This window comes from Excalfactoria chinensis, chromosome Z (genome assembly GCF_039878825.1).
Source record: "Excalfactoria chinensis isolate bCotChi1 chromosome Z, bCotChi1.hap2, whole genome shotgun sequence".
In the NCBI taxonomy this organism is placed as follows: domain Eukaryota; kingdom Metazoa; phylum Chordata; class Aves; order Galliformes; family Phasianidae; genus Excalfactoria; species Excalfactoria chinensis.
In genome coordinates, this window is record NC_092857.1 from 64,279,915 (window position 1) to 64,299,921 (window position 20,007).

The 20,007-nt window shown below is 39.1% G+C and overlaps 1 protein-coding gene across 7 annotated transcripts in view; it reads left to right on the forward strand.

The window, feature by feature from the left end:
• LINGO2 (leucine rich repeat and Ig domain containing 2) overlaps positions 1 to 19,085 on the forward strand; it is a 475,029-nt gene extending 455,944 nt beyond the window's left edge. For all 7 annotated transcript variants that reach the window (XM_072359097.1, XM_072359099.1, XM_072359095.1 and 4 more), the window contains one exon: positions 6,585 to 19,085. In XM_072359097.1, coding sequence (XP_072215198.1) covers positions 6,585 to 8,441 — 1,857 coding nt within the window. In that variant the 3' untranslated portion in view covers positions 8,442 to 19,085. The remainder of the gene's footprint in view (positions 1 to 6,584) is intronic.
• Positions 19,086 to 20,007: the final 922 nt, after the last annotated feature.

Here is a 20,007-nt window from a genome sequence, read left to right on the forward strand (position 1 = left end):
GAAAGAAATAGATAGCAGAAAATATCTGATTCGTTACTTTTTTAACCAAGATTTATTTATTTTTTTTCCTGAGAACTTCTTAATGCCAATATTTGCAGTTTTTACAAGCTACTTAATTGTGAAAGTGTGACAGGGTTCTTACCCCTCCCTGAACAGTTGACTTTCATAATTAGCCTATGCCAAAAAAAGAGTCTGAATTTTATTCTTTTACAGGTCTTCACATAATTGTTCATACAATACTCTCTCTTAACCCTTATCACCTTCAGCCTACCAGTGGTGCCAGTGGGAATGTCATTCTCTCTTCTTGCAAATATCTCTACGTTCTTTTCCTGTTATTTATGCATGAAATGTCTCCTGTGAGATAATCCTTAAGGTTTATTATCTTTTCCTTCAAATTTCTTTTCAAGATTCATCTCTCTGTGACAAATGCAAGAACCTGCTAAACTGAGCTAATGAACGTTGAAGGAATAGTGGTAGTTTCTTTTCTCTGCTTAATTTCAGTAATCAGTAATTCTGCTGGATAACCACTTCAGAATGTTCCTCTCATTTTTTTTTTGTTTGTTCTATATTGTCTTCTATAATGGGATATTGGCCTGAGTCTAAGTCTTAGAAGTATAACCAGAGTACAGTTGGAAATAAGTACCAGTTCTCCTGAAAATAAATGCAGTGTGACAGAGGCCTTTGAGTCGGTGTTAGTGCATGAAGCTTTTCCTGACAAGTCAGTGGAGATAGATCCCAGAACAGAAGAACAATTGAATCAACTCTTTGTTTCAAGTCCAAGTGCATTGGCAGCATGGGCTTGTTTTGTTGCTGTTCAGTTTCTTTCAATCTATTAATTTCTGGAATGCAGACAAACAGCTACTTAATGTTTGCAGTTTATTTAAAAGCTGAGATGCTTCAGAGATCAATTAAGAAAGGGAGAGCAGAATCTCTGTGGAAGCAAAAAAGGCTTAATTGAAGAGGCAAGGAAATTTATGTACAATACTTACATCGTTTCTGAGATGCTCCAATGTAAGGAAAACGACTCTCCCTCGGAGAATGTGTAAGCAGGCTTGTCATGGCCTGTGGTAGAGCTTAAGATCACAAAGCTTAAGCATTTTGCTAACAGAAGACCTGGTGAGACACAGCCTTCCCAACACATTTACAATGAAAGACCCTATGATGAGAATGTCAAGATTGCAGAAAGCGCCACCGTCAGAATTTCAGTCCCCCAGTAGCATTGTGTCTCTAAGACCATTCCTAAATATCTACTGTTTTCATGTTTCTCTTTTGCTGTCCCTCAAGCCTTCTTGGCTTATCTCTGCCATCCACACAGACTGCTCTCTTCAATCTCCAGCACAACCTCCATTGCTTCTTGCTGCAGTCCAGCAGCAAGGACTCCTCTCTCTCCTCTCCTACCTGGAGAGCTCGGTGTCAGAGTCACAGGGGAGATCTAAGAAGATAGATTAGATGGATGCTCTCACAAAAAAATTGTGCATGATGGGTAGCTGAGAGCTGAGGCTGCAAGAGAAAAACCTTCCCAAATCATGTGGAGGTGGATAAAAGTTTTCACCCCATAGGTGAAATCTTTGCTGCCAGATGTAGCTGCTGACACACAGAACTGTCCACTGAACACACATGAGCAAAGTTGTTGTGTTGCAAAGAATTGCACAGGTGTTGTTAGTGTATTGCTTACTGAAGTGTGACAGATGGTGACATGAATGGCAAAGACAGGACCCTTCATTACCCCCCAGTATGTGTCCTATGCTCAAAAGTACAGAAATGCTAAAACTCATCAAACCAGGCAGGAAGAAATGATCTCATACAGGAAGAAAAATTTACTGCCTCTGAGCAGAGGCTTGTAAAAATTGATCTGGATGCCTTACGGTTTGAGCAATGGGCAGGATATGATTTAAAATCCCTTCAAAGTAGGACTGTTTCTGAGGATCAGCTGGTAGAGTTTAGTAGAATGAGTATGAGTCAGACATCTGCAATGCAAAACATCACCCTAGAAGGCTTATTTAGTGCAGTTGTGTTTTTGAAAAGAGAATCTTAGAAGATAAAGTATTAAGTTACATTAACATCAGGCAGAGGTGTCATCTCTGATATGATACACTGGGTGTTTTAACTGCCTGAAAGGCTGGAAAGTGGGGAGAGTGGCTGATGACATAAAAACAGGTCTGGTTCTCATCTCTTCTGGCTAAAACTGGTCAGGTATGCTCTAGCTTTTACCTATAAAGGCTTCAAAATGAGACAGAGTAAATATATGAATATAGCACATTTACATGGCTTATGCATCACTGTATGATGTTCAGAATTGCGTGTTCTGATGGAGAATCAGTTTGCTTTTTCTTATTTGTTACAATTCTTCAGTTCAGTAGCTATGGAGTACTGATACAGACATGTCTTAGTAAAGTATTTACATATTCAAAGCTGCAGAATTTTGTTCAAAATTATTTGCATTTCAAAGCAGCAGGGATGACTGCCTGGCTGAGTTCATACAGAGCTATTAGTTAATAACTTTTATGAGGTTTCTTAATTGCATGGCTGAACTTTGATTGAGGTCCTGTGTTGAAAAAGAGTAGTAGCCATCAGTAACTTGACTCTTGACATGGCACTTAAGAAATAGAACCAATAAAAGGCAAAAAAGGAGGGAGTTGATTTTTATTTTTAATGAATAATTCCATGTTATTTCCCAAAGTGTACTGATGTGTGTTAAATACCCTGAAAAAGATGGAGAAAGCAATTTTGCATGTTCCTATTTGCATTCATATAATTTGGAGCATATAAGTTGGAGTTGGGCAAGACATAGACTGGACTGGCTGTATCAGGTTGGACTAGATGACCTTTAAAGGTCCCTTCCAACTCTAAGGATTCTGTAATCCTATTCAGAAACTACTGGATCATAATTACTTATTATTTTACTTGTATGTCTATGCCAGGAGGCTATAATCTTGGAGCAGTACTCCACGGTGCAAGGCTCAGTAGAATTTCAGAGCAAAAATATGATAGCTTCAACTTACATGCATGTGTGTATGCATCTTTGTATGTTTTTACTTTCTTATATATATCACAGAGAAGAAAAATTTTACTGAAGGATGCAGAGAAAATATGTTGCAAATCTTCAGAGCAAATAACTACACTGGCAAAATATGCAGAAATGGAACATGACATATTGATCCATGACACCACTAATTCAGCACAGTGTCAGTGAAACTGCCAATTAATTAGTATCCCGTGAACCTAAAGAAATGTGTATTATCATTAGAAACGTTGTGAGGTGGCAAAATAAATAAATAAATATATAAAAATCATCTTGCAGTGAAAAATATCATATGAATGTCTCATTCCGTAAAGTGTTTGAACAGCAGCGTTGTTATTTAATGGATGTATAATAACCATCAAGGGTAATCACACTGACACAAAGTATACTCTTGGAACAAAGATGCACACCCTCAAAATGATCTCACAGTGAAGGAGCAGGGGAGGCTCTGTTAGTGATATTAGGAGACTTGTCCTGAAAATGCCACTTTGCATTCATTAAAGTCAAACTGGATGATGCACAATCACTGGTAAATTCACTGTTAGCTTCTCCCAGTATTCACCTAAATGCTGAACGTTTTTACCTTTCCTGTTATCTGCATAAGTATCTGAGGTACTGTACACTTTTTTCCTACAATGAAGCCATTTCTGCACAAAGCAGTTCAAAGTTAAGGATGCAGCCACAGTTGTGAGTAGCAGGATATATGATAATATCTGTGTCAAAATAAGTTTAAATAATCCATTAAATTTCTGCTTTCTTCTAACCCATACTTTCTGACTCCATACAGATGTGTAATCAACTCCAGGTTAAAATTCAGCTCTGAATCTGGCTTGCCTGCGTATGCATGCACAAACACACACATACACATGTGCATGCCTTTATAGATAAACACATACCCGTCTTCATCTCTGGGCACGTGTTCTTGCAGAAGGTTACTGTTAGTGTTTAAAATGTGATATTAACACTAACTTCCTTTTGTTTCAGCCACCTGTCAAAAAATGCTTTTATCACTCTTCTTATTATCCACCTCCTACTTTACACTCCCCAGTTTTACATACCAGGTGGTTGGATAGCTGCAAAAAGCATTTCATACTTTTGCCAACCAGAATGGAGACTCCAGGGGTGGTTGTCTTCCACTGAACCTGTTTACTTTGCGCTTCATGCATTAGGTGAATAAGATGGGAAATGAATTCCTGATGTGCAGAAGTATCATTATGAAAGCGCGAAGCTCACAGACTGAGCTCTGGAAGTACTGATCAGAGCACCCAAAAGCCTCTTTGATCTGAATTCACTGCAAACACCTAACTCACAGACCCCTATAGATTTCCAGTTTTAACTTTGTGCCTAATGAAGTGAAGTTTATCTCTGAAAAGCTTTATCACAGCTGGACATAACTAGAAATACTTACTTGCAAGACTACAGCATAAGGGGGAAACTAAATGAATCTCAGCAGTTTGTCCTTCCAGGACAAAGCTGAAATGTGCTTTCATAAGTAGTATAATAAAGAACAGTCTTTATCCAGGTCCCCAGACTACACCACAAACGCAGCATGCATTTTGCCTCATATCTCTGCATTGAAGTGTCAGGGTAGAAAGAAGTTGTCACGTCAGTCAAGAGTGAGATTCTTCCACAGAGTCAGGAAAGGAGTGTTCCATGAACCATTTAATTATGGTTTGTAGAACATAACTTATGCAGCTAAGAAAGAATTTATTGTTCACACAATTAAGCTTTTAACAGTCAAAGTACAACAGCTGTTCATTACTCAGTTATGAAAATGCTAATGCTATAATGCTTACAACACAGACCGTGCCATTTCTGCTGTGGACTGTTAAGGACAAAAAGGATAACTAGAGCCAAATATCCACTCTTTGCATGTTAAATCCCCATCTTTCTGATTGCCCGCAATCTGAGAGGGGCAACCCCTCCTCCTTCAGACAGGGATGATTGATGAGTTGCCACACCCAAGGTGTTTGCCAGGAGAGCGTGATATGGTTGCAGCAGTTACTGGTGGCAGATTCATTCTCCCTGAGGTTTCAAGCACAATGTTGTTTGCTAACATAGTTTGGTTGGATCATACATTTAGTTATGCCATATTTGCATAAATCCGTGAATCCTACGCTGGGCATGGGAAGATTTCTTTTAGAATCTAATCCACATGGTTGCACACAGATGAGCAAAACTTGACTGAAATTTAATTTGAAAGCTTCTTAAGTGCTGCTTGTCAAAGACAGTAGTTTTGTCATTATGCATAAGGCAAGCTAATCAACAATCATCTGATCAGACCAAGGGGAAGATATAGGCAGAAGTGGTGTAAGCAATTTTACAGATACAACTAAATTCAAGCACAAATTAACCAATCTGGTAAAGGCTTCAGAAGGCCTAGGGTACTCTGAAAAGTCAGTTGATATTATGAAGCCCAATCTTAGGATTCCGCTTGTCTTTATCAAGTGACCTGAGCCTCAGGACTGAGGTATTTTCTTGCAATTGCCTTATTCTGCATGTGTATGATACATGCCTTCCTCAGATGAGTACCTATAATATGTTTTATTCTCTTGGAGTGAAATGGGCTATTGAGTGTCTCTGTTTAGCAGCTAACCTTAAAGATCCTGTGAAGTATGGCATTTCATGAAGGATAGTTAATTTAACAGGGGCTGTCTTGTCCTATCCTCAGTTTTAGCCCAAGGGCAGGAATTAAATACATTTCTTGCTCAGTGTGATTTCCTAACAACCTGCTGTGTTTCTTTGGACTGTGTGCTGCTTAAGCAGAACCAGCTCATCTTACCTTGCTTCCCTCTCCAAAGCTAATTTGCATGCCTTGGAAATACAAGGATATATCCTATAAAACTATCTCAGATCTCTGGTACTCAAAATCACATAAAATCACACTGCGCCATAAAAGCAAAGAATCAGTTTGTTCTTAATACAAATTCTAATCAGAGATGCAACAATTCAGTCTTTTTCTTATCTGAGCCACTGTGTATGTGTACGGGTGAACAAGCTCCATCTACTTACAACTGCAGTTCATGCAATAAATGTTAAAAGGAATCTTTTTATTGTCAAGGAACTCTTTTTTTTTTTTTTTTTTTTTTTTTTTTTTAAGATAATATATACATTGTTAATGTCTGCCTTAAAACACTGACCAGAGCAAGAAAGGCAAAAGCTTAGACTTCTATCACCTCATGGTGGCCCAGTGCTGTAAACACACCACAAATATGGTTAGCTTTATTTGCAGCGTATGTGATGTTTGTCACTATGTCAGTTATAGCGGTCTTGTGGAGGCCCATTGAGAGTTAGAAGGGAAAAAAAAATAATGGATTTCATTTCATTCAGTGAGAAAAGCTGTTTTGTCTCCTCTGACGTCAGAGAGGAAACACTGGATAAAGAGATCCTGTGACAAGCCCAATGTTCATGAAAGAAAATCTACTTTTTTGTTGCTCTTTCTGTCCACAGTTGTTTTGTTTCAAATGAAAACACACACGCCTGCCTTGAAATAGCACTAAAAATAGAAATCTCCTTTTTCTGCAGACTTAACCTGTCTCCTTTCTCATCCTCATCCCTACAGGCCCGTGACGGAGGGTTAGACCGGACTGGTGGAGTCATGCTTCACACAGCTGTATCTTGCTGGCAGCCATTCCTAGGTCTGGCTGTGCTGCTAGTCTTCATGGGCCCCACCTTTGGCTGCCCAGCCCGCTGTGAATGCTCGGCGCAGAACAAGTCCGTCAGCTGCCACCGGAGGCGCCTGCTGTCCATCCCAGAGGGCATTCCCATTGAAACCAAAATCTTGGACCTCAGCAAGAACCGACTGAAGAGTGTCAACCCCGAGGAATTCATGTCGTACCCCTTGCTAGAGGAGATTGACCTCAGTGACAATATAATCGCCAATGTGGAGCCTGGAGCCTTTAACAATCTCTTCAACTTGCGCTCCCTGAGGCTGAAAGGAAACCGTCTGAAGCTGGTCCCCCTTGGGGTGTTCACTGGGTTGTCAAACTTAACAAAGCTTGATATAAGTGAAAACAAGATTGTCATTTTGCTGGACTACATGTTCCAAGATTTGCATAACCTAAAATCCCTGGAGGTTGGGGACAATGATTTGGTTTATATATCACACAGGGCCTTTAGTGGACTTCTTAGCCTGGAGCAGCTCACCCTGGAGAGATGCAACCTCACAGCTGTACCAACAGAAGCTCTTTCTCACCTCCACAACCTCATCAGTCTTCATTTGAAACAGCTCAACATCAATGCTTTGCCTGCCTATGCCTTTAAAAGATTGTTTCGCCTGAAAGACCTGGAGATAGACTCCTGGCCACTCCTGGACATGCTGCCTGCTAACAGCCTGTACGGTCTCAACCTGACTTCTCTCTCCATCACCAACACCAACCTGTCCGCAGTACCTTACACTGCTTTTAAACATCTGGTTTACCTGACACATCTAAACTTGTCCTACAACCCCATCAGCACCATTGAGGCAGGCATGCTTTCGGATTTGGTACGCCTGCAGGAACTCCACATGGTGGGGGCCCAGTTACGTACCATCGAACCACATGCTTTCCAAGGGCTCCGATTCTTACGTGTGCTTAATGTGTCCCAAAACCTGCTAGAAACCCTAGAAGAGAATGTATTTCATTCCCCCAAAGCCCTTGAGATCCTCTGCATTAACAACAATCCTCTGGCCTGTGACTGTCGCCTCCTTTGGATTTTACAGAGGCAGCCCACTTTGCAGTTTGGAGGACAGCCACCAATGTGTGCTGGCCCAGACAGTGTCAAGGAGAGGTCATTCAAAGATTTTCACAGCACAGCCCTCTCCTTTTACTTCACTTGCAAGAAGCCCAGGATACAAGACAAGAAGCTGCAATACCTGGTCGTGGAGGAAGGGCAGACAGTGCAGCTGATGTGCAATGCTGACGGGGATCCACAGCCCACCATATCCTGGGTTACCCCACGTCGGAGGCTGATCACAACCAAGTCAAATGGAAGAGCCACTGTGCTGGGAGATGGCACGCTGGAGATCCGATTTGCTCAAGACCAGGACACTGGGATCTATGTTTGTATTGCGAGTAATGCAGCTGGGAATGACACCTATTCGGCCTCCCTTACGGTAAAGGGGTTTACTTCAGACCGTTTCCTTTATGCCAACAGGACCCCTATGTATATGACAGACTCCAACGACACCAGTTCCAATGGAACTAATGCAAACACTTTCTCTCTGGACCTTAAGACAATATTGGTGTCCACAGCTATGGGCTGCTTCACATTCCTTGGAGTGGTTTTATTTTGTTTCTTACTTCTTTTTGTGTGGAGCCGAGGGAAAGGCAAACACAAAACCAGCATTGACCTTGAATATGTCCCTCGCAAAAACAATGGTGCTGTAGTTGAAGGGGAGGTTGCTGGACCGCGAAGGTTCAATATGAAAATGATTTGATGGTGTTCTGCTAGCAGTACTTTTTCTGTGGCATTATAACCAATTAAACCAACCTGGCATGTGGAATTGCTGGGTAAACGCAGCTTAATGCAGCTGTCACTGTATCAAAAGGTTACGTGGAAATCAAAAGACTATTTGTGGTTGTACAGCAGAGCCTCCAGACCTTGAGGCAGATATGTCAGGGCCTTTCATAGAACTGGTAAATTGTACTAACTGTTTGCATTGCAAATATTGGCATTCTGGGGATATCAGCAATGAACCGTTGGCTCATGCTCATGGACAATTGTTCAACATTTTCTACCACTACAAAAAGAAAAAGAAAAAGGAAAAAAAAAAATAAGCCTACAGTGTAGGATTTGCATACTTAAAGAAAAAGACACATTTGTCTAAAGCATACTCTACAGTGAAATTTGTATCTATAGATCTCATTTGGTAAAGAGCCTTGCATCATACCTTCTAGTTGGTTCAACACCACAAAAATCGGTAGTCTTTTCTTTTCTTTTCTTTTAAATATACATCTATACTGTGTACATTTTAAAGCAATACAAATGAGAGGTTGTGCTTTTAGATATCCACCAATACTGACCCAAGTGTGATGTCACCTCCCTTTTAACTACCATCCAACCCAAATTAGACTCCTGTAGTTACTGATTAGAAACAACATAAAATATTTTTTTCCTCATGTAGAAGGCCAGAGATGAATAGTTGAGAGCAAAAATGCTCAACTCTATTGATCTTCTCTTCATATAAATATAAGGCACGTGCCTAGTTTTGATACAGAATGGAATATTTTTTATATCTGTGATATCACACTGGACCAGTTTACTGTAACATAGCCCTGGACTGCATCCAGGGGAGGCAACCCACCAGATACTGCTGGCGTAGAGGAGCTGAGTTCTTGATGAGTGAGACTTGTTTTTTGTTAGCCCTGCTTTAATTTCTAAGCTACTGTTAAACTGTTAAAATGTTGATGTGTATGGGAAAAACTGCAAACTCCTGGGGAAATATGATCATCTTGCTATTTGGAGGACTGCATTAAAATATACTAAAACGTTTCCACTAAGAATGAACTCTTCTCCAATGCCAGTGAACTAGGGTTGTCCATGCATAATACGGGGATTATACTACGAAAATGATGTTTTGAACATGGTAGCCTCAAAAAGGCTAACATACTGCCAGATATAATGAACCTCTAGCCACTGTCATCTTCATCTTGTATATTTGTAGATAACACATAAACACAAACCTGATTTCCAAGAACAGATTACTTAGCTATTCTTGATGCCATTTTAATAACTATGTGGTTATGTTTCTTTCAGGGGCAGTATCTTAGAGCAAGAGAGGCAAGTTTCTCCAGGTTCTAGCAAGTATCTTTAGTGGAGAGAAGACAGAAGTGGAACGTTAGTTCAGTGCAGTTAAATGCTTTTTGTTTTATTCCTCTAAACAAACCCTCAAAAGGCTCAGAACTAAAATTCTATTCTTTGTTGTTGATGCCACTGTTCTTATTTTGAAACTCTCAGAAATGAGAAGATACGGAATTGTTCAGTGACCTCACAGTTTTCTAGCAGTTACAAGCCGTGGGTTTGCTGCTAAGTGACTGATAACAAATACAATTTATAAGTGATCAGAATAAACTGGAATAAAGGTAATATTGACCGTGTATGTGTTTAGCCAAAAAGAATATGAAAATGTTGTAAAGCAGAACTTTCAGATTAATATGATTTAAGAGCCTATGACTAATCTTAGACTTAGATTTCAGTGCTCTGGAACTGAAGTCAGGCTGACCTGCAGTGGGATGCTTGTGTTTCTAAAGTACTATCCACATTCTTGGCAGAGATTTTCTAAGCAGGATAAAAATCTTCCACTGCTATCAAGGGAAATGTGCCAAAAGTTGTACATCCAGCTCTGCTCCCCAGGTATGTCCTTAATATAGCTGTAGGACCCAAGACCAAGGCAGTTTTGAGAATCTCTATTTGTAGCGGCTGATATTTGGTTGCTTTGTTGCTCCATTTTAGATCACCCAGCTGAGTAAGATGCAAGGTTTGTTAGAATTTTTTTCACCTTAGTTGCTTTGAGTTGGGTTTTGTAGCTTTCCTTTGTGTGTGTGTGCGCATTCTGAACTAGACAGCTGGAGATTTATGGAGATGCTTGGGAGTAATCCTCTTTGTTCTATGAAAGTTTGTAAAACATTATTATTAGACAGAATAACCCCTGACTAAACGCTAGCACGGGGAAATTGTTTTTACTGATACAATAACCACCGCACTGAAGCCCAAAACTCTACTGTACCTTAATGTGGGCAGTTATAGAAACAAATGGGGATAAAACAAAGTGTTTCTGAACTGCCCATTAAAGACATTTGCATGTGCCTTTCCCTTGTAATCGTTATTTTTCAATTAGTAACCTATTACCCCTGCAGTCATTTCATGTTAAATGTTAAAAATCAATGTTAGAAGCAAAAATTCTCATGGATTCTAGACAGTTGCAGCAGATTATTTCATATTATATGTCACAATAAAACAAACAAACAAACAGAAAAACTCTAAAAAAAAAAAAATAGCAAAAATGTGCTTTTAGGATTAAATGAAAGGCAGATTTCCCCTCTACCCTCTAGAATGATTCTAAAAAGTGATTGCGTTATTAGTGTACTGCGAGGATTTCTGAGCATTAACATGCTTAGTTACCTAAGTGAAATATGTCTTGGCGATGGAAATCACTGCTTGCTCTTGCAGAGCACCACCTTGCAGAGCTGTCAGCATTGCGTGTATTGCCCTGAGTTCAGTCGGTATACAGTTTTAACAACCACTGTTTGCTCCCTGCCTTTAGCATTGTTCTACTTTCTGCAGCCTACTGATCACACCGTGGATTTGGCATAGTACGTGGCCCCTCCCAAGGAAAATGAGAAGAGCAGGATTGTGAGACAGGCTTGTATCTTGCTCTGTGTAGTTGTACATGTATTCCTGGGACACAGACCCACTGTGAGGGAATGCAGTGTCAAGGTCAGACCAACCACCCTTTTGACAATTTTATTATTATTATTATTATTACTTAAATATATAATAAAAGGACAGTAGCTGACTGCACACCTACTCTGCCTCTTACTTGCTCCCAGTCACTTCTCTGTCTGAGACATCAAGGAAACTGCATTTTACCTTACTGTAAGGCAGTACCATATTGGAGAAAAAGAACCAGGCTGTAAAGAGACACCTATCACACATGGCTCCCCTGTCGCTTATTTGGAGGCAGGCAGACAGTGCATACCTGTCACTACAGCAGGGAACAAGGGTGTCTTCCCTCCTTCTGTTTTGTGTGGTGGCTTTTTAGGGCCACACCTGGTCTTCCCTGGTAGTCAGCACAACAAGAGTGAGCAGCAGTAGTTCTGCAGAAAGAGACAACAGAAATGCTGAAACCAGCAGAGCTAATTGAAAAAGCAGGTACGCCATTATCTTTGTCAACACACTTTGTAAGATCTGGGCTGAAGTGGGCTGAATTGTCCACTAATATGTTGGGAATTCCACTCCCACAGACCAATGCTCCATTCTTCTCTTTCATAATGGATGGGTATTTCTCCTTTCCAAGAATAAGTTAAAGAGGGCATTACAGGCAGTGTCTTAGGAAAGGAGTTTACAATGATAAAGGGGGAATGAGGAATAACCAGTGCCCTAGCTTAGCCATATAGAGATTTGGGGCTGGTTCTTAGTTTTTGCCTTCCTTCTTTCACATTAACTTGTGAACATTTTTCTTAGAAAGGATTAGCTTGAGACACCACCTCAGTTCGATACAGACAGAGGAGACTGCTTTTACTGTCTGTTCCATCCTCCCTCACTATTCACACATACTCTCAGGGTCAACACAGTCAGCAGCTACAGACACAACTGGAATAAGCCAGGAGATTCTTAGACCATACAGAACTGTTGATATAATCTGATGTCACTAAGCAACTTTTTAACTAAACACTTCTTAGTGAAGAAGAGCTCACTTGGTGTCACTGACACACTGCCATTCAAGTTTTCCTTTATTTTTTCTTTCCCTTATTTCTTGCGGCATGGTTTTGCATCACCCATGGAGGTAGCAATGATATCATCATTAAGGAAAATATGAAAGCCAAATTGCACACTCAGTTCACCAAATTTAGTCAAGGTATACAAGACACAGTAGGAAGTCAGCATTAATATAGAATTTCACTTTCTTCTAGAGCAGTAGTACACAGCAAGAAATAAGGAAGGGGAAGCCTGTTTTGTCTACATAATCTTTTTCCTTTGAGTGATCCCAGTTTGCACTGGGCTAGCATGATGACTGCTCTGCCTATTCCCATCCTCTTGGTTCAATACGTGTCTTGACATGGAGTTACAAGAAAAGGAATACCGTCAAGCTGTCCCTCCTCCGCCAGCTGTGATCTTTGGTCCTCTCAAGCACATGAACCTGCTCAGAAGTATTACTTTAAGAGTCAAAGTCCACTGCAGCTAATCTCTAGTCTTACCCTATGAAAGACAAGGTATGGGCTAGCACTGGATACATGCATTCTGATTTGGTTTCTGTGGCCCAAACAGTTGCCCTTCATGCTGAAAAGATGTAGAAGAGAGCTAAGGAAGAAAGAAGTTAATAAATAAATGAATAAATAAAAATCATAAAATAATTTAAATTTTAATTATAGAGGAGTTAAAGGAACATCTTTGGAAGAATGAAAGGGCATAAATACTGGAGATTCACTGAAACAATGAATGAGATTTTTCAAGTTAGCCAAGCAGTTTGGATACCCTTCTCCTATCACCTATAATGAGAATTACAAACTCAGTTTCCCTTGGCAGCTTAGAAAAATCCCAACTAGTTGGTTTGGTGATACATGCTTCTTTTGTTTTCTAGCTCTGCCCTCTCCTCAGTTGCAAATGACAACAATCCCAAATGAAGATCTTTGGATTCAGTTAAGTTTCACTGTATGCTCACGTGCTTTTTGGAATCTAGATCTCAAAGCACAATCTTAAATGCTCTTCAAACCAAAAACAATTCTAAAAAAGGATGAAGCTTGGATAAGCCTCCTCCTGCAAATGAAATAAACAAGTGTCTGTGAGGTTCTTGCTACTGCTACTGAGATAGCTACATGCCAAAAGCAATCTGCAGGTTGAATGACTCTGAGTCATTTTTCGCTTTCTTTTTTTTTTTTTTTCTCTTTTTTTCTTTTTTTTTAACTGGAAGCAGGTGGTTGAAGATAAGGCCAGCTGGAAATAGAAATCTTTATTTATAGCCTCAGCAGAATAAGGAAAGAGCTGGCATAAGCAAGAAAAATCTTGTTTCAACTTAAGGACACTTTATCCTTCATATTCAAACAGCTTGTAGAAGAGTACAAAAGAGTAGACTTTTACCTCGTAACTTCATTATTTGTATTTGTTTGGACTGGCACCAAAATTGTCATGAAACAGAAGTGCTGGAGCAAGAGATTAAAACTAGATTCTCCACTCTAGTGAGGCAGTGTGTATCAGGAGAAATCCCCTCAATATCCATTATGTTACTCTGTGGTTACACTAGAAATCTGATAAAGTAATATAGATTTCTTGCCATTATGAAGAGGTACAGTGGGAAATAAGCAGAATTTATGTTTTAATTAATTCTCACCTTGTGGCATAGCTTTTGTTCTGGATTGCTTTAATATTTGTCACTGTTAATTGAGCTGGAGAATTAGAAAATACAGATTCTGGGAAGAAAAAAAAGTAAAAAAAAAAAAAAAAAAAAAAAGTCTGCCTATTTCTACGTGTGGTATCTGCAAGTCAGCAACACTACCTGCTTTCATATAAGCCAAGAACAATGAGTTGAGTTTTCAAGGCAGCTGTGAAGATGGCTGTCAACTTGTACACGGTAATAATTTTCACTTTCCAGAAAGCAAAATGTTATGGCTTCTTAAGTCATTCATTTATGTCGTTTTGAATATTGAGAACAACACTTGGTCCTCATGACACTGGGCACTGTATAAATAGGTAGTAAATGACAATAGTGATCTGGTGAGCTTACAGCCTTATATGGTAGGAAGATGGCTTATGGGCAAGTACATACGATAGCAAGTCAAGTCTCTCATTCGTTGGGGAGGGAATGCCATAGTGCATAAATATTAGAATATCATCACAGTTACTGAAATCTATTTGCAAGCACATGTAGTTCATATGTATATGTTTGTGTGTGCAAAAAAAAAAAAGAAAAAAAAAAGAAAAAAAATTATATTTGTTTTGTTCTTTTTCTTACTTCAAGTATTAAATGTAATATTGTTTTTAAAAGGTGAAAAGAATAACCAGGAAAAAAAAAATATATGTGTTGTAATTTATTTTAATATATATGATCATGATTATGGATGGGAAATGAACTAGCGCTGCTGTTATGATTCATGAAGCACATGGCAAGTCAGGTTTGTCCGTAAGTTCGCTTCATGTTTCAGCAAAATATGGTAATGAAAAAAGAAAAAAAAAAAAGAAAAAAAGAAAAAAAAAAGAAAAAAAGAAAAAAAAAAAAAAGCTTTGTTTGTCAAGACAGTTTGTTCTGAATGTCATTTTAAAATTTACTTTAGGGCTTATGTCATGATGTGTATCATACTGATCCAAAATGAAACCCAAATAAATACTTCCGTGGAGTGGCAAAATTTACTGGGGAAAGTGGAGAAAATTTGCACTGCTTCCCTTATTGTAGCTGGTCACCTTTTTTCAAGGGGTTGTGAAGGAAACAAAGCTGAGGGGGGAAAAAAAAAGAACAACAATATTCTCAGCACCAATCCCAACACCCTCAGTGCCAAGTCTTCACAACAGGTTATCCACTCAGACCAACCCACTCCTCAACTGAAAATATAAGCCATTACAGCCAGGAAGAGAAGATTCCAGCAGGCATTTTGCATCTACTTACTCTCACTCCTCCCTTGTGGCATGAAGCCCACAGACACACATTAAAATCCAGGTCATATTCTGATGCATTGTGGCATTTACTCTCCATGCAAAGTGTCAGACAGCCTTTTCCTTCACTGTTATTTGCACAGCATGTGCAGGTAATTGGTGGGGATACTGGTCAGCCGAATCCCACCAAATTCCAGTATAATGGAAATAGATTTCACCAGGTGCACATCACTGTTATTACAAAGGCATCTGATACCGAATATCTGATTCTGAAACATGTTTTCTAAGGAAAACACTGGTATTCAAACTGCTCTGTAACTGCACCACAGCAATTAAGTGGAGAAAGGCAGGCTGCTGAGTTTGAAAGCTACTCTCAGCCCCTGAGGCTTGCCTCGGCTCACCAAATTTATGTCAGAGATCAACTTTGTAGGACACAGGCCATAACCTAATATTGCCACTCTCATTCTCCCACAGCTAAGTGCTTTCACAAGTGCTTATGCATCCTGGGATGACCTGAAATAAGAGTCATAAGTCATGAACTCATTATCCTATAAACTGGGATCTTGTTCACTAGGAAGGGAAAATAATGTTGTTTTTGCTACCTCAAAAAAAGGAAGAAACAGGATGAAATCCTGCTGGATTGCTTGGAGCAGAAACAGATGGGCTGAATGTCACTTCTCCCAAGCTTCTTGAAATCTGTCGTGTCTTCTGCACTTGCATTTGATACCCTCAGAAGGTTTTGACCGACTTGCACCACTGTACCTCCCTCCCTCTGCAGTAGACTATCAAATGCAGTAAATCTGTGGTAGAAACTTAATGGTAGACTATGTTAAAAACCCACATAATTTTCTTTTGATCTAATCATCTGATTTATGGACCGCAGCATGCTGCGGTACTGACTTCAGCATGACATGAAAAAACAGGCATCACATCTACCACTGCACTGAGAACACTGCATTTGCCAGGGACAGAAATGTTCCCTGGAAAGGCTCTTCTCCACTAAGCTTCAGACTTCTTTTATGCAATGCATGGTACTTCACTGGACTACTTGACGTTGACTCAAAGGTAAAGAAAAACGCTGTCACATTGGCCACTCACTGACAAATTCATTAAAATCAGGCCCCATTAGGTCAGAGTCTCAACAGAAAGATTTGTGCTCTCCAGAACTACACTTTTCTGGACCAATACTACTACTACTAATAATTTTTTTAGAAGTAATACCTATAGTTAATTCTTAACAGATAAACAACTCTTTAGCTATTCAAAAGAACCCAAAATGGTCATTTTCATAAATTTCTGGGAATGTTACACTTTTATAGACTCGCTGTAGAAGACCCATACTATAACTGGTATAGCACCCTCCAATATTGGATGGCAAAGTAAATCCAAAATATATATTTTTAAAAATGCTTAGCTCTAGAATTGGTGTACTCTGAAAGGGCATCGCACTATCTTCAAATATAAACTCAATACATAAAGATTACATTATTGTCACACCAGGGAAGGTGTACAGTGCATTATCTGCATCACAAAACCTTCCCACATTCAGATATAGATGGCTGGCTACACAAAAAAAGGGATTGATTTATCTCCTGTACTATCTGGATTGGGTGAGGGGAGGCTGGTAACTCATGGTGGGAAAGCACAGGTTGGTCTGGTAAATACTGAGAAATACTGAGTTACTGCAAAGGTCTTGGCCTTACTGCTCAACAGATCTGTCAGTAAGGGAGATTTGGTCTAAGCTCCTTTTTCCCTAGATATAAGAAATTCCTGAGGGAAAGCCTTACTCTGCCTCTGTTCTTAGAAGGGTAAATTTTCAACTTTAGTAATCAAGGGGAAATGTAATAGAGTAATAAGGTGGCGAAATACTGGAATGGGCTGTAAAAAGAAAAAGAAATTAAAACTAGTGTAAAAAAATTAGATGACTTAGCACCTACTATAAGTACCTGTGGAATTACATGAGTCTGCAGGAGCTGGTTTGTTAATTAATCCCTAGGGGATAAATTCAGCTAGTTAAAGTTCTAATCACCAGCTAGAAGATCTTACTTACCTCATCAGTCCCTAAAGTGGAAGTTATATTTTTCTGAGCTATTTTCCAATTACTTTGCTATTTATATAACTCAGAAGCACAAGTAATGGAGAGCACACCTACTTATTTTATTAGAGGAAGACAATGATCATACATGTAATCTGTTACTTTTGCTATGAGAGCTATTCACTGTATGTACAACAACTAATAGATTACATCCATTATGTAAAGTATTGCTATCACTAAAACCAAATGACATTGCCTCTTTAAAAAATACTAACCTGTGGTGCATCTATGCAGTGTGTCTGTTCTTATGCACTGCAAATAATGCTTTTGGTTATTATTTTTTTCACAGATATACCATGCAATTGGGTTGGTGACACAGTACAGACCCTTACAAAAGAGCCTGCACTCTAATGGACCTTCTGGAGTCTCACTGTCTTGGCTTTAGTGAGTTTGGCAGGCCATCACATTTTGCTAACGAATATCAGCATTGCCTAATGTGGAGAAGTCACAGCTGCAAGCTAGTAACACAAGCATAAGGCTGCAACTCAACGCTTCTGAGATGTAAGCAAAACCTCTGGGCCTCTAACTCTCTGAGAAATATGACAATATTCACCTTTTGAAAGGAATATTCTACCATTTCTCTTCAGGATCATAAAGCCAAATAGTTGTGGCTCTGTCACCCCTACATGACGAGTGATAGTTTTGTATATAGATTGGTATGTAGTAATAGGCATTGTTATTACAGAAAACAACATTTGTTTTATTTTATTTTAAAGAAAGGCAACCTTTGCTGCCCAAAATGTTCCAGAAGATGACACCCATGTGGTGACAGAAATGGTCTGCCCTGAGGTCCACATTTCCAACAACGGTAGAATAGATGCTCTTGCAGAAGAGTGAAGTTATATGAAAGAAAACTGTCATGAAAGGTGCACACCAACTAGACTCCTGTCTTTTTTGCAATTCAATGGTGTTTTGCATAAAAGGGCCTCTTAATGTTTCATTTAATTAGCATTTTTGCAATGCCTGATAAACGATTCATCTCCTAATGAATCTATGAAGATTTTTCTCTTTGCCTTTGATTATAAATGAGAGATGCTGAAATGAATGCAAACTACACATTGTCAGGCTGTCAAGTGTGTCAACTCAAGTGCTGAGCACTCAGACTACTAGTACAAAAACATTTCCATTTGGTCCTTATACAAGACTGCCAAAGTAGGTTCCATAGTTTCTCTAATCCCTAATCAAACTTTATTGAAAGAAACTTAGAATTCCCATGGAGTCTCCATATCTTTAACAGATAAAGTAATGAGTATCTACTTTTCAAATTTCCAGTGCTATCAAAGGAAATTTGATCCGACATTGTTTGCTTTATTTGCCGCAATGCTGAATTGTGTCAACTTCACATTTTAATCAAAATTGGTTTGCTCGTACATGATCCAAATGCTTGGGAATGCCATATTCCCAGCTTCAGCTTTAGGACAGAAGACAGAAGAATTTGCTATGAATGTCATTGAAGCAAATTTGATAGTTATTGGCCAGATAGTGCTTCATGTTCAGCAGTCACTGGGAACTATTTCTGAAGTATGGGCTTATCTGGGAAAATTAAAAACACCAAACTTGCCCTTGGGAATGTGATTAACCAGCATACATCCATTTTGTCATTCAATACTACCATCAACTTAAGACACTGGAAGGTGCGTGTTCAAGACAATGAGGACTAAAGGGAGTAGTTACTGAAAGTACATGCCACCACACACAAAAAGGCATTTATGAGAGCTTAATTTGTCCTTTAAGTCTTAATATACTGAAGCAGGAACTCAAACCAGTGCAAATAGAAAGAGAGCACGATGAAAAAGCATTTTGCTCTGATGGGCCTTACAGAATAATGAAAAGTGTGAAAAGTGGATGACATGTGCTTGTTGATGGGTAAATTATTTTCTCTGTGGGAGTGTTCCCTCCAGATCCTGTCTTATCATAAGGACTTTCCTCTCTCCTTGTTCAAAAATGAAAACTACAAACCACATAATTTCATTGCAACTACTTTCTTAAAATGCAGCCTGTTCTGAACAAAAGGTTGACCCTTCCTAGATTTTCAACAACGATTATAATTGCTTTTCATGGGAATTTATTTTAATTGTAATGCTGTTCTGCTACAGCCCTATTGTCTGTGTCCTTCTGAATTGTCAGTTAATTAAATGAAGTAATAAAAGCTGGAAAGCACATTGTTGTAATTGATTTCTATGTTGCAACTGTCTTATCAGAAGCAGGGTTATGAATTTCATCAAATTCATGTTGAGGCACAGAAATAAAATGCTAAACAAAAAAGAAAAGAAAAAATTCACTGCTGTTTCACTTCTGTTACTTAAGGCAAAAGCTTGAGGCTGCCATTTGACTCCCATCTACTTCAGAAATATCCTTAGCATTCCAGTGAATGTATTGATTAGAAAGAAAAAAAGACTTCATTTATATTCTAACAAGGCTGAGTATACTGTGTATATAGATCTAAAATCCTTTAATTAGGCTACTTCTTGCTATATGAATGTCTTCTCCCATCCTTTCCCTCCACTTTCCAGCAAGTCTTTGACCAATGAGTCCAGCACACAGTTTGACTGTTTCAGTAGAAAGCAGAGGATGACTTGCCAGCTGGAAAATCTCAAAATGGATA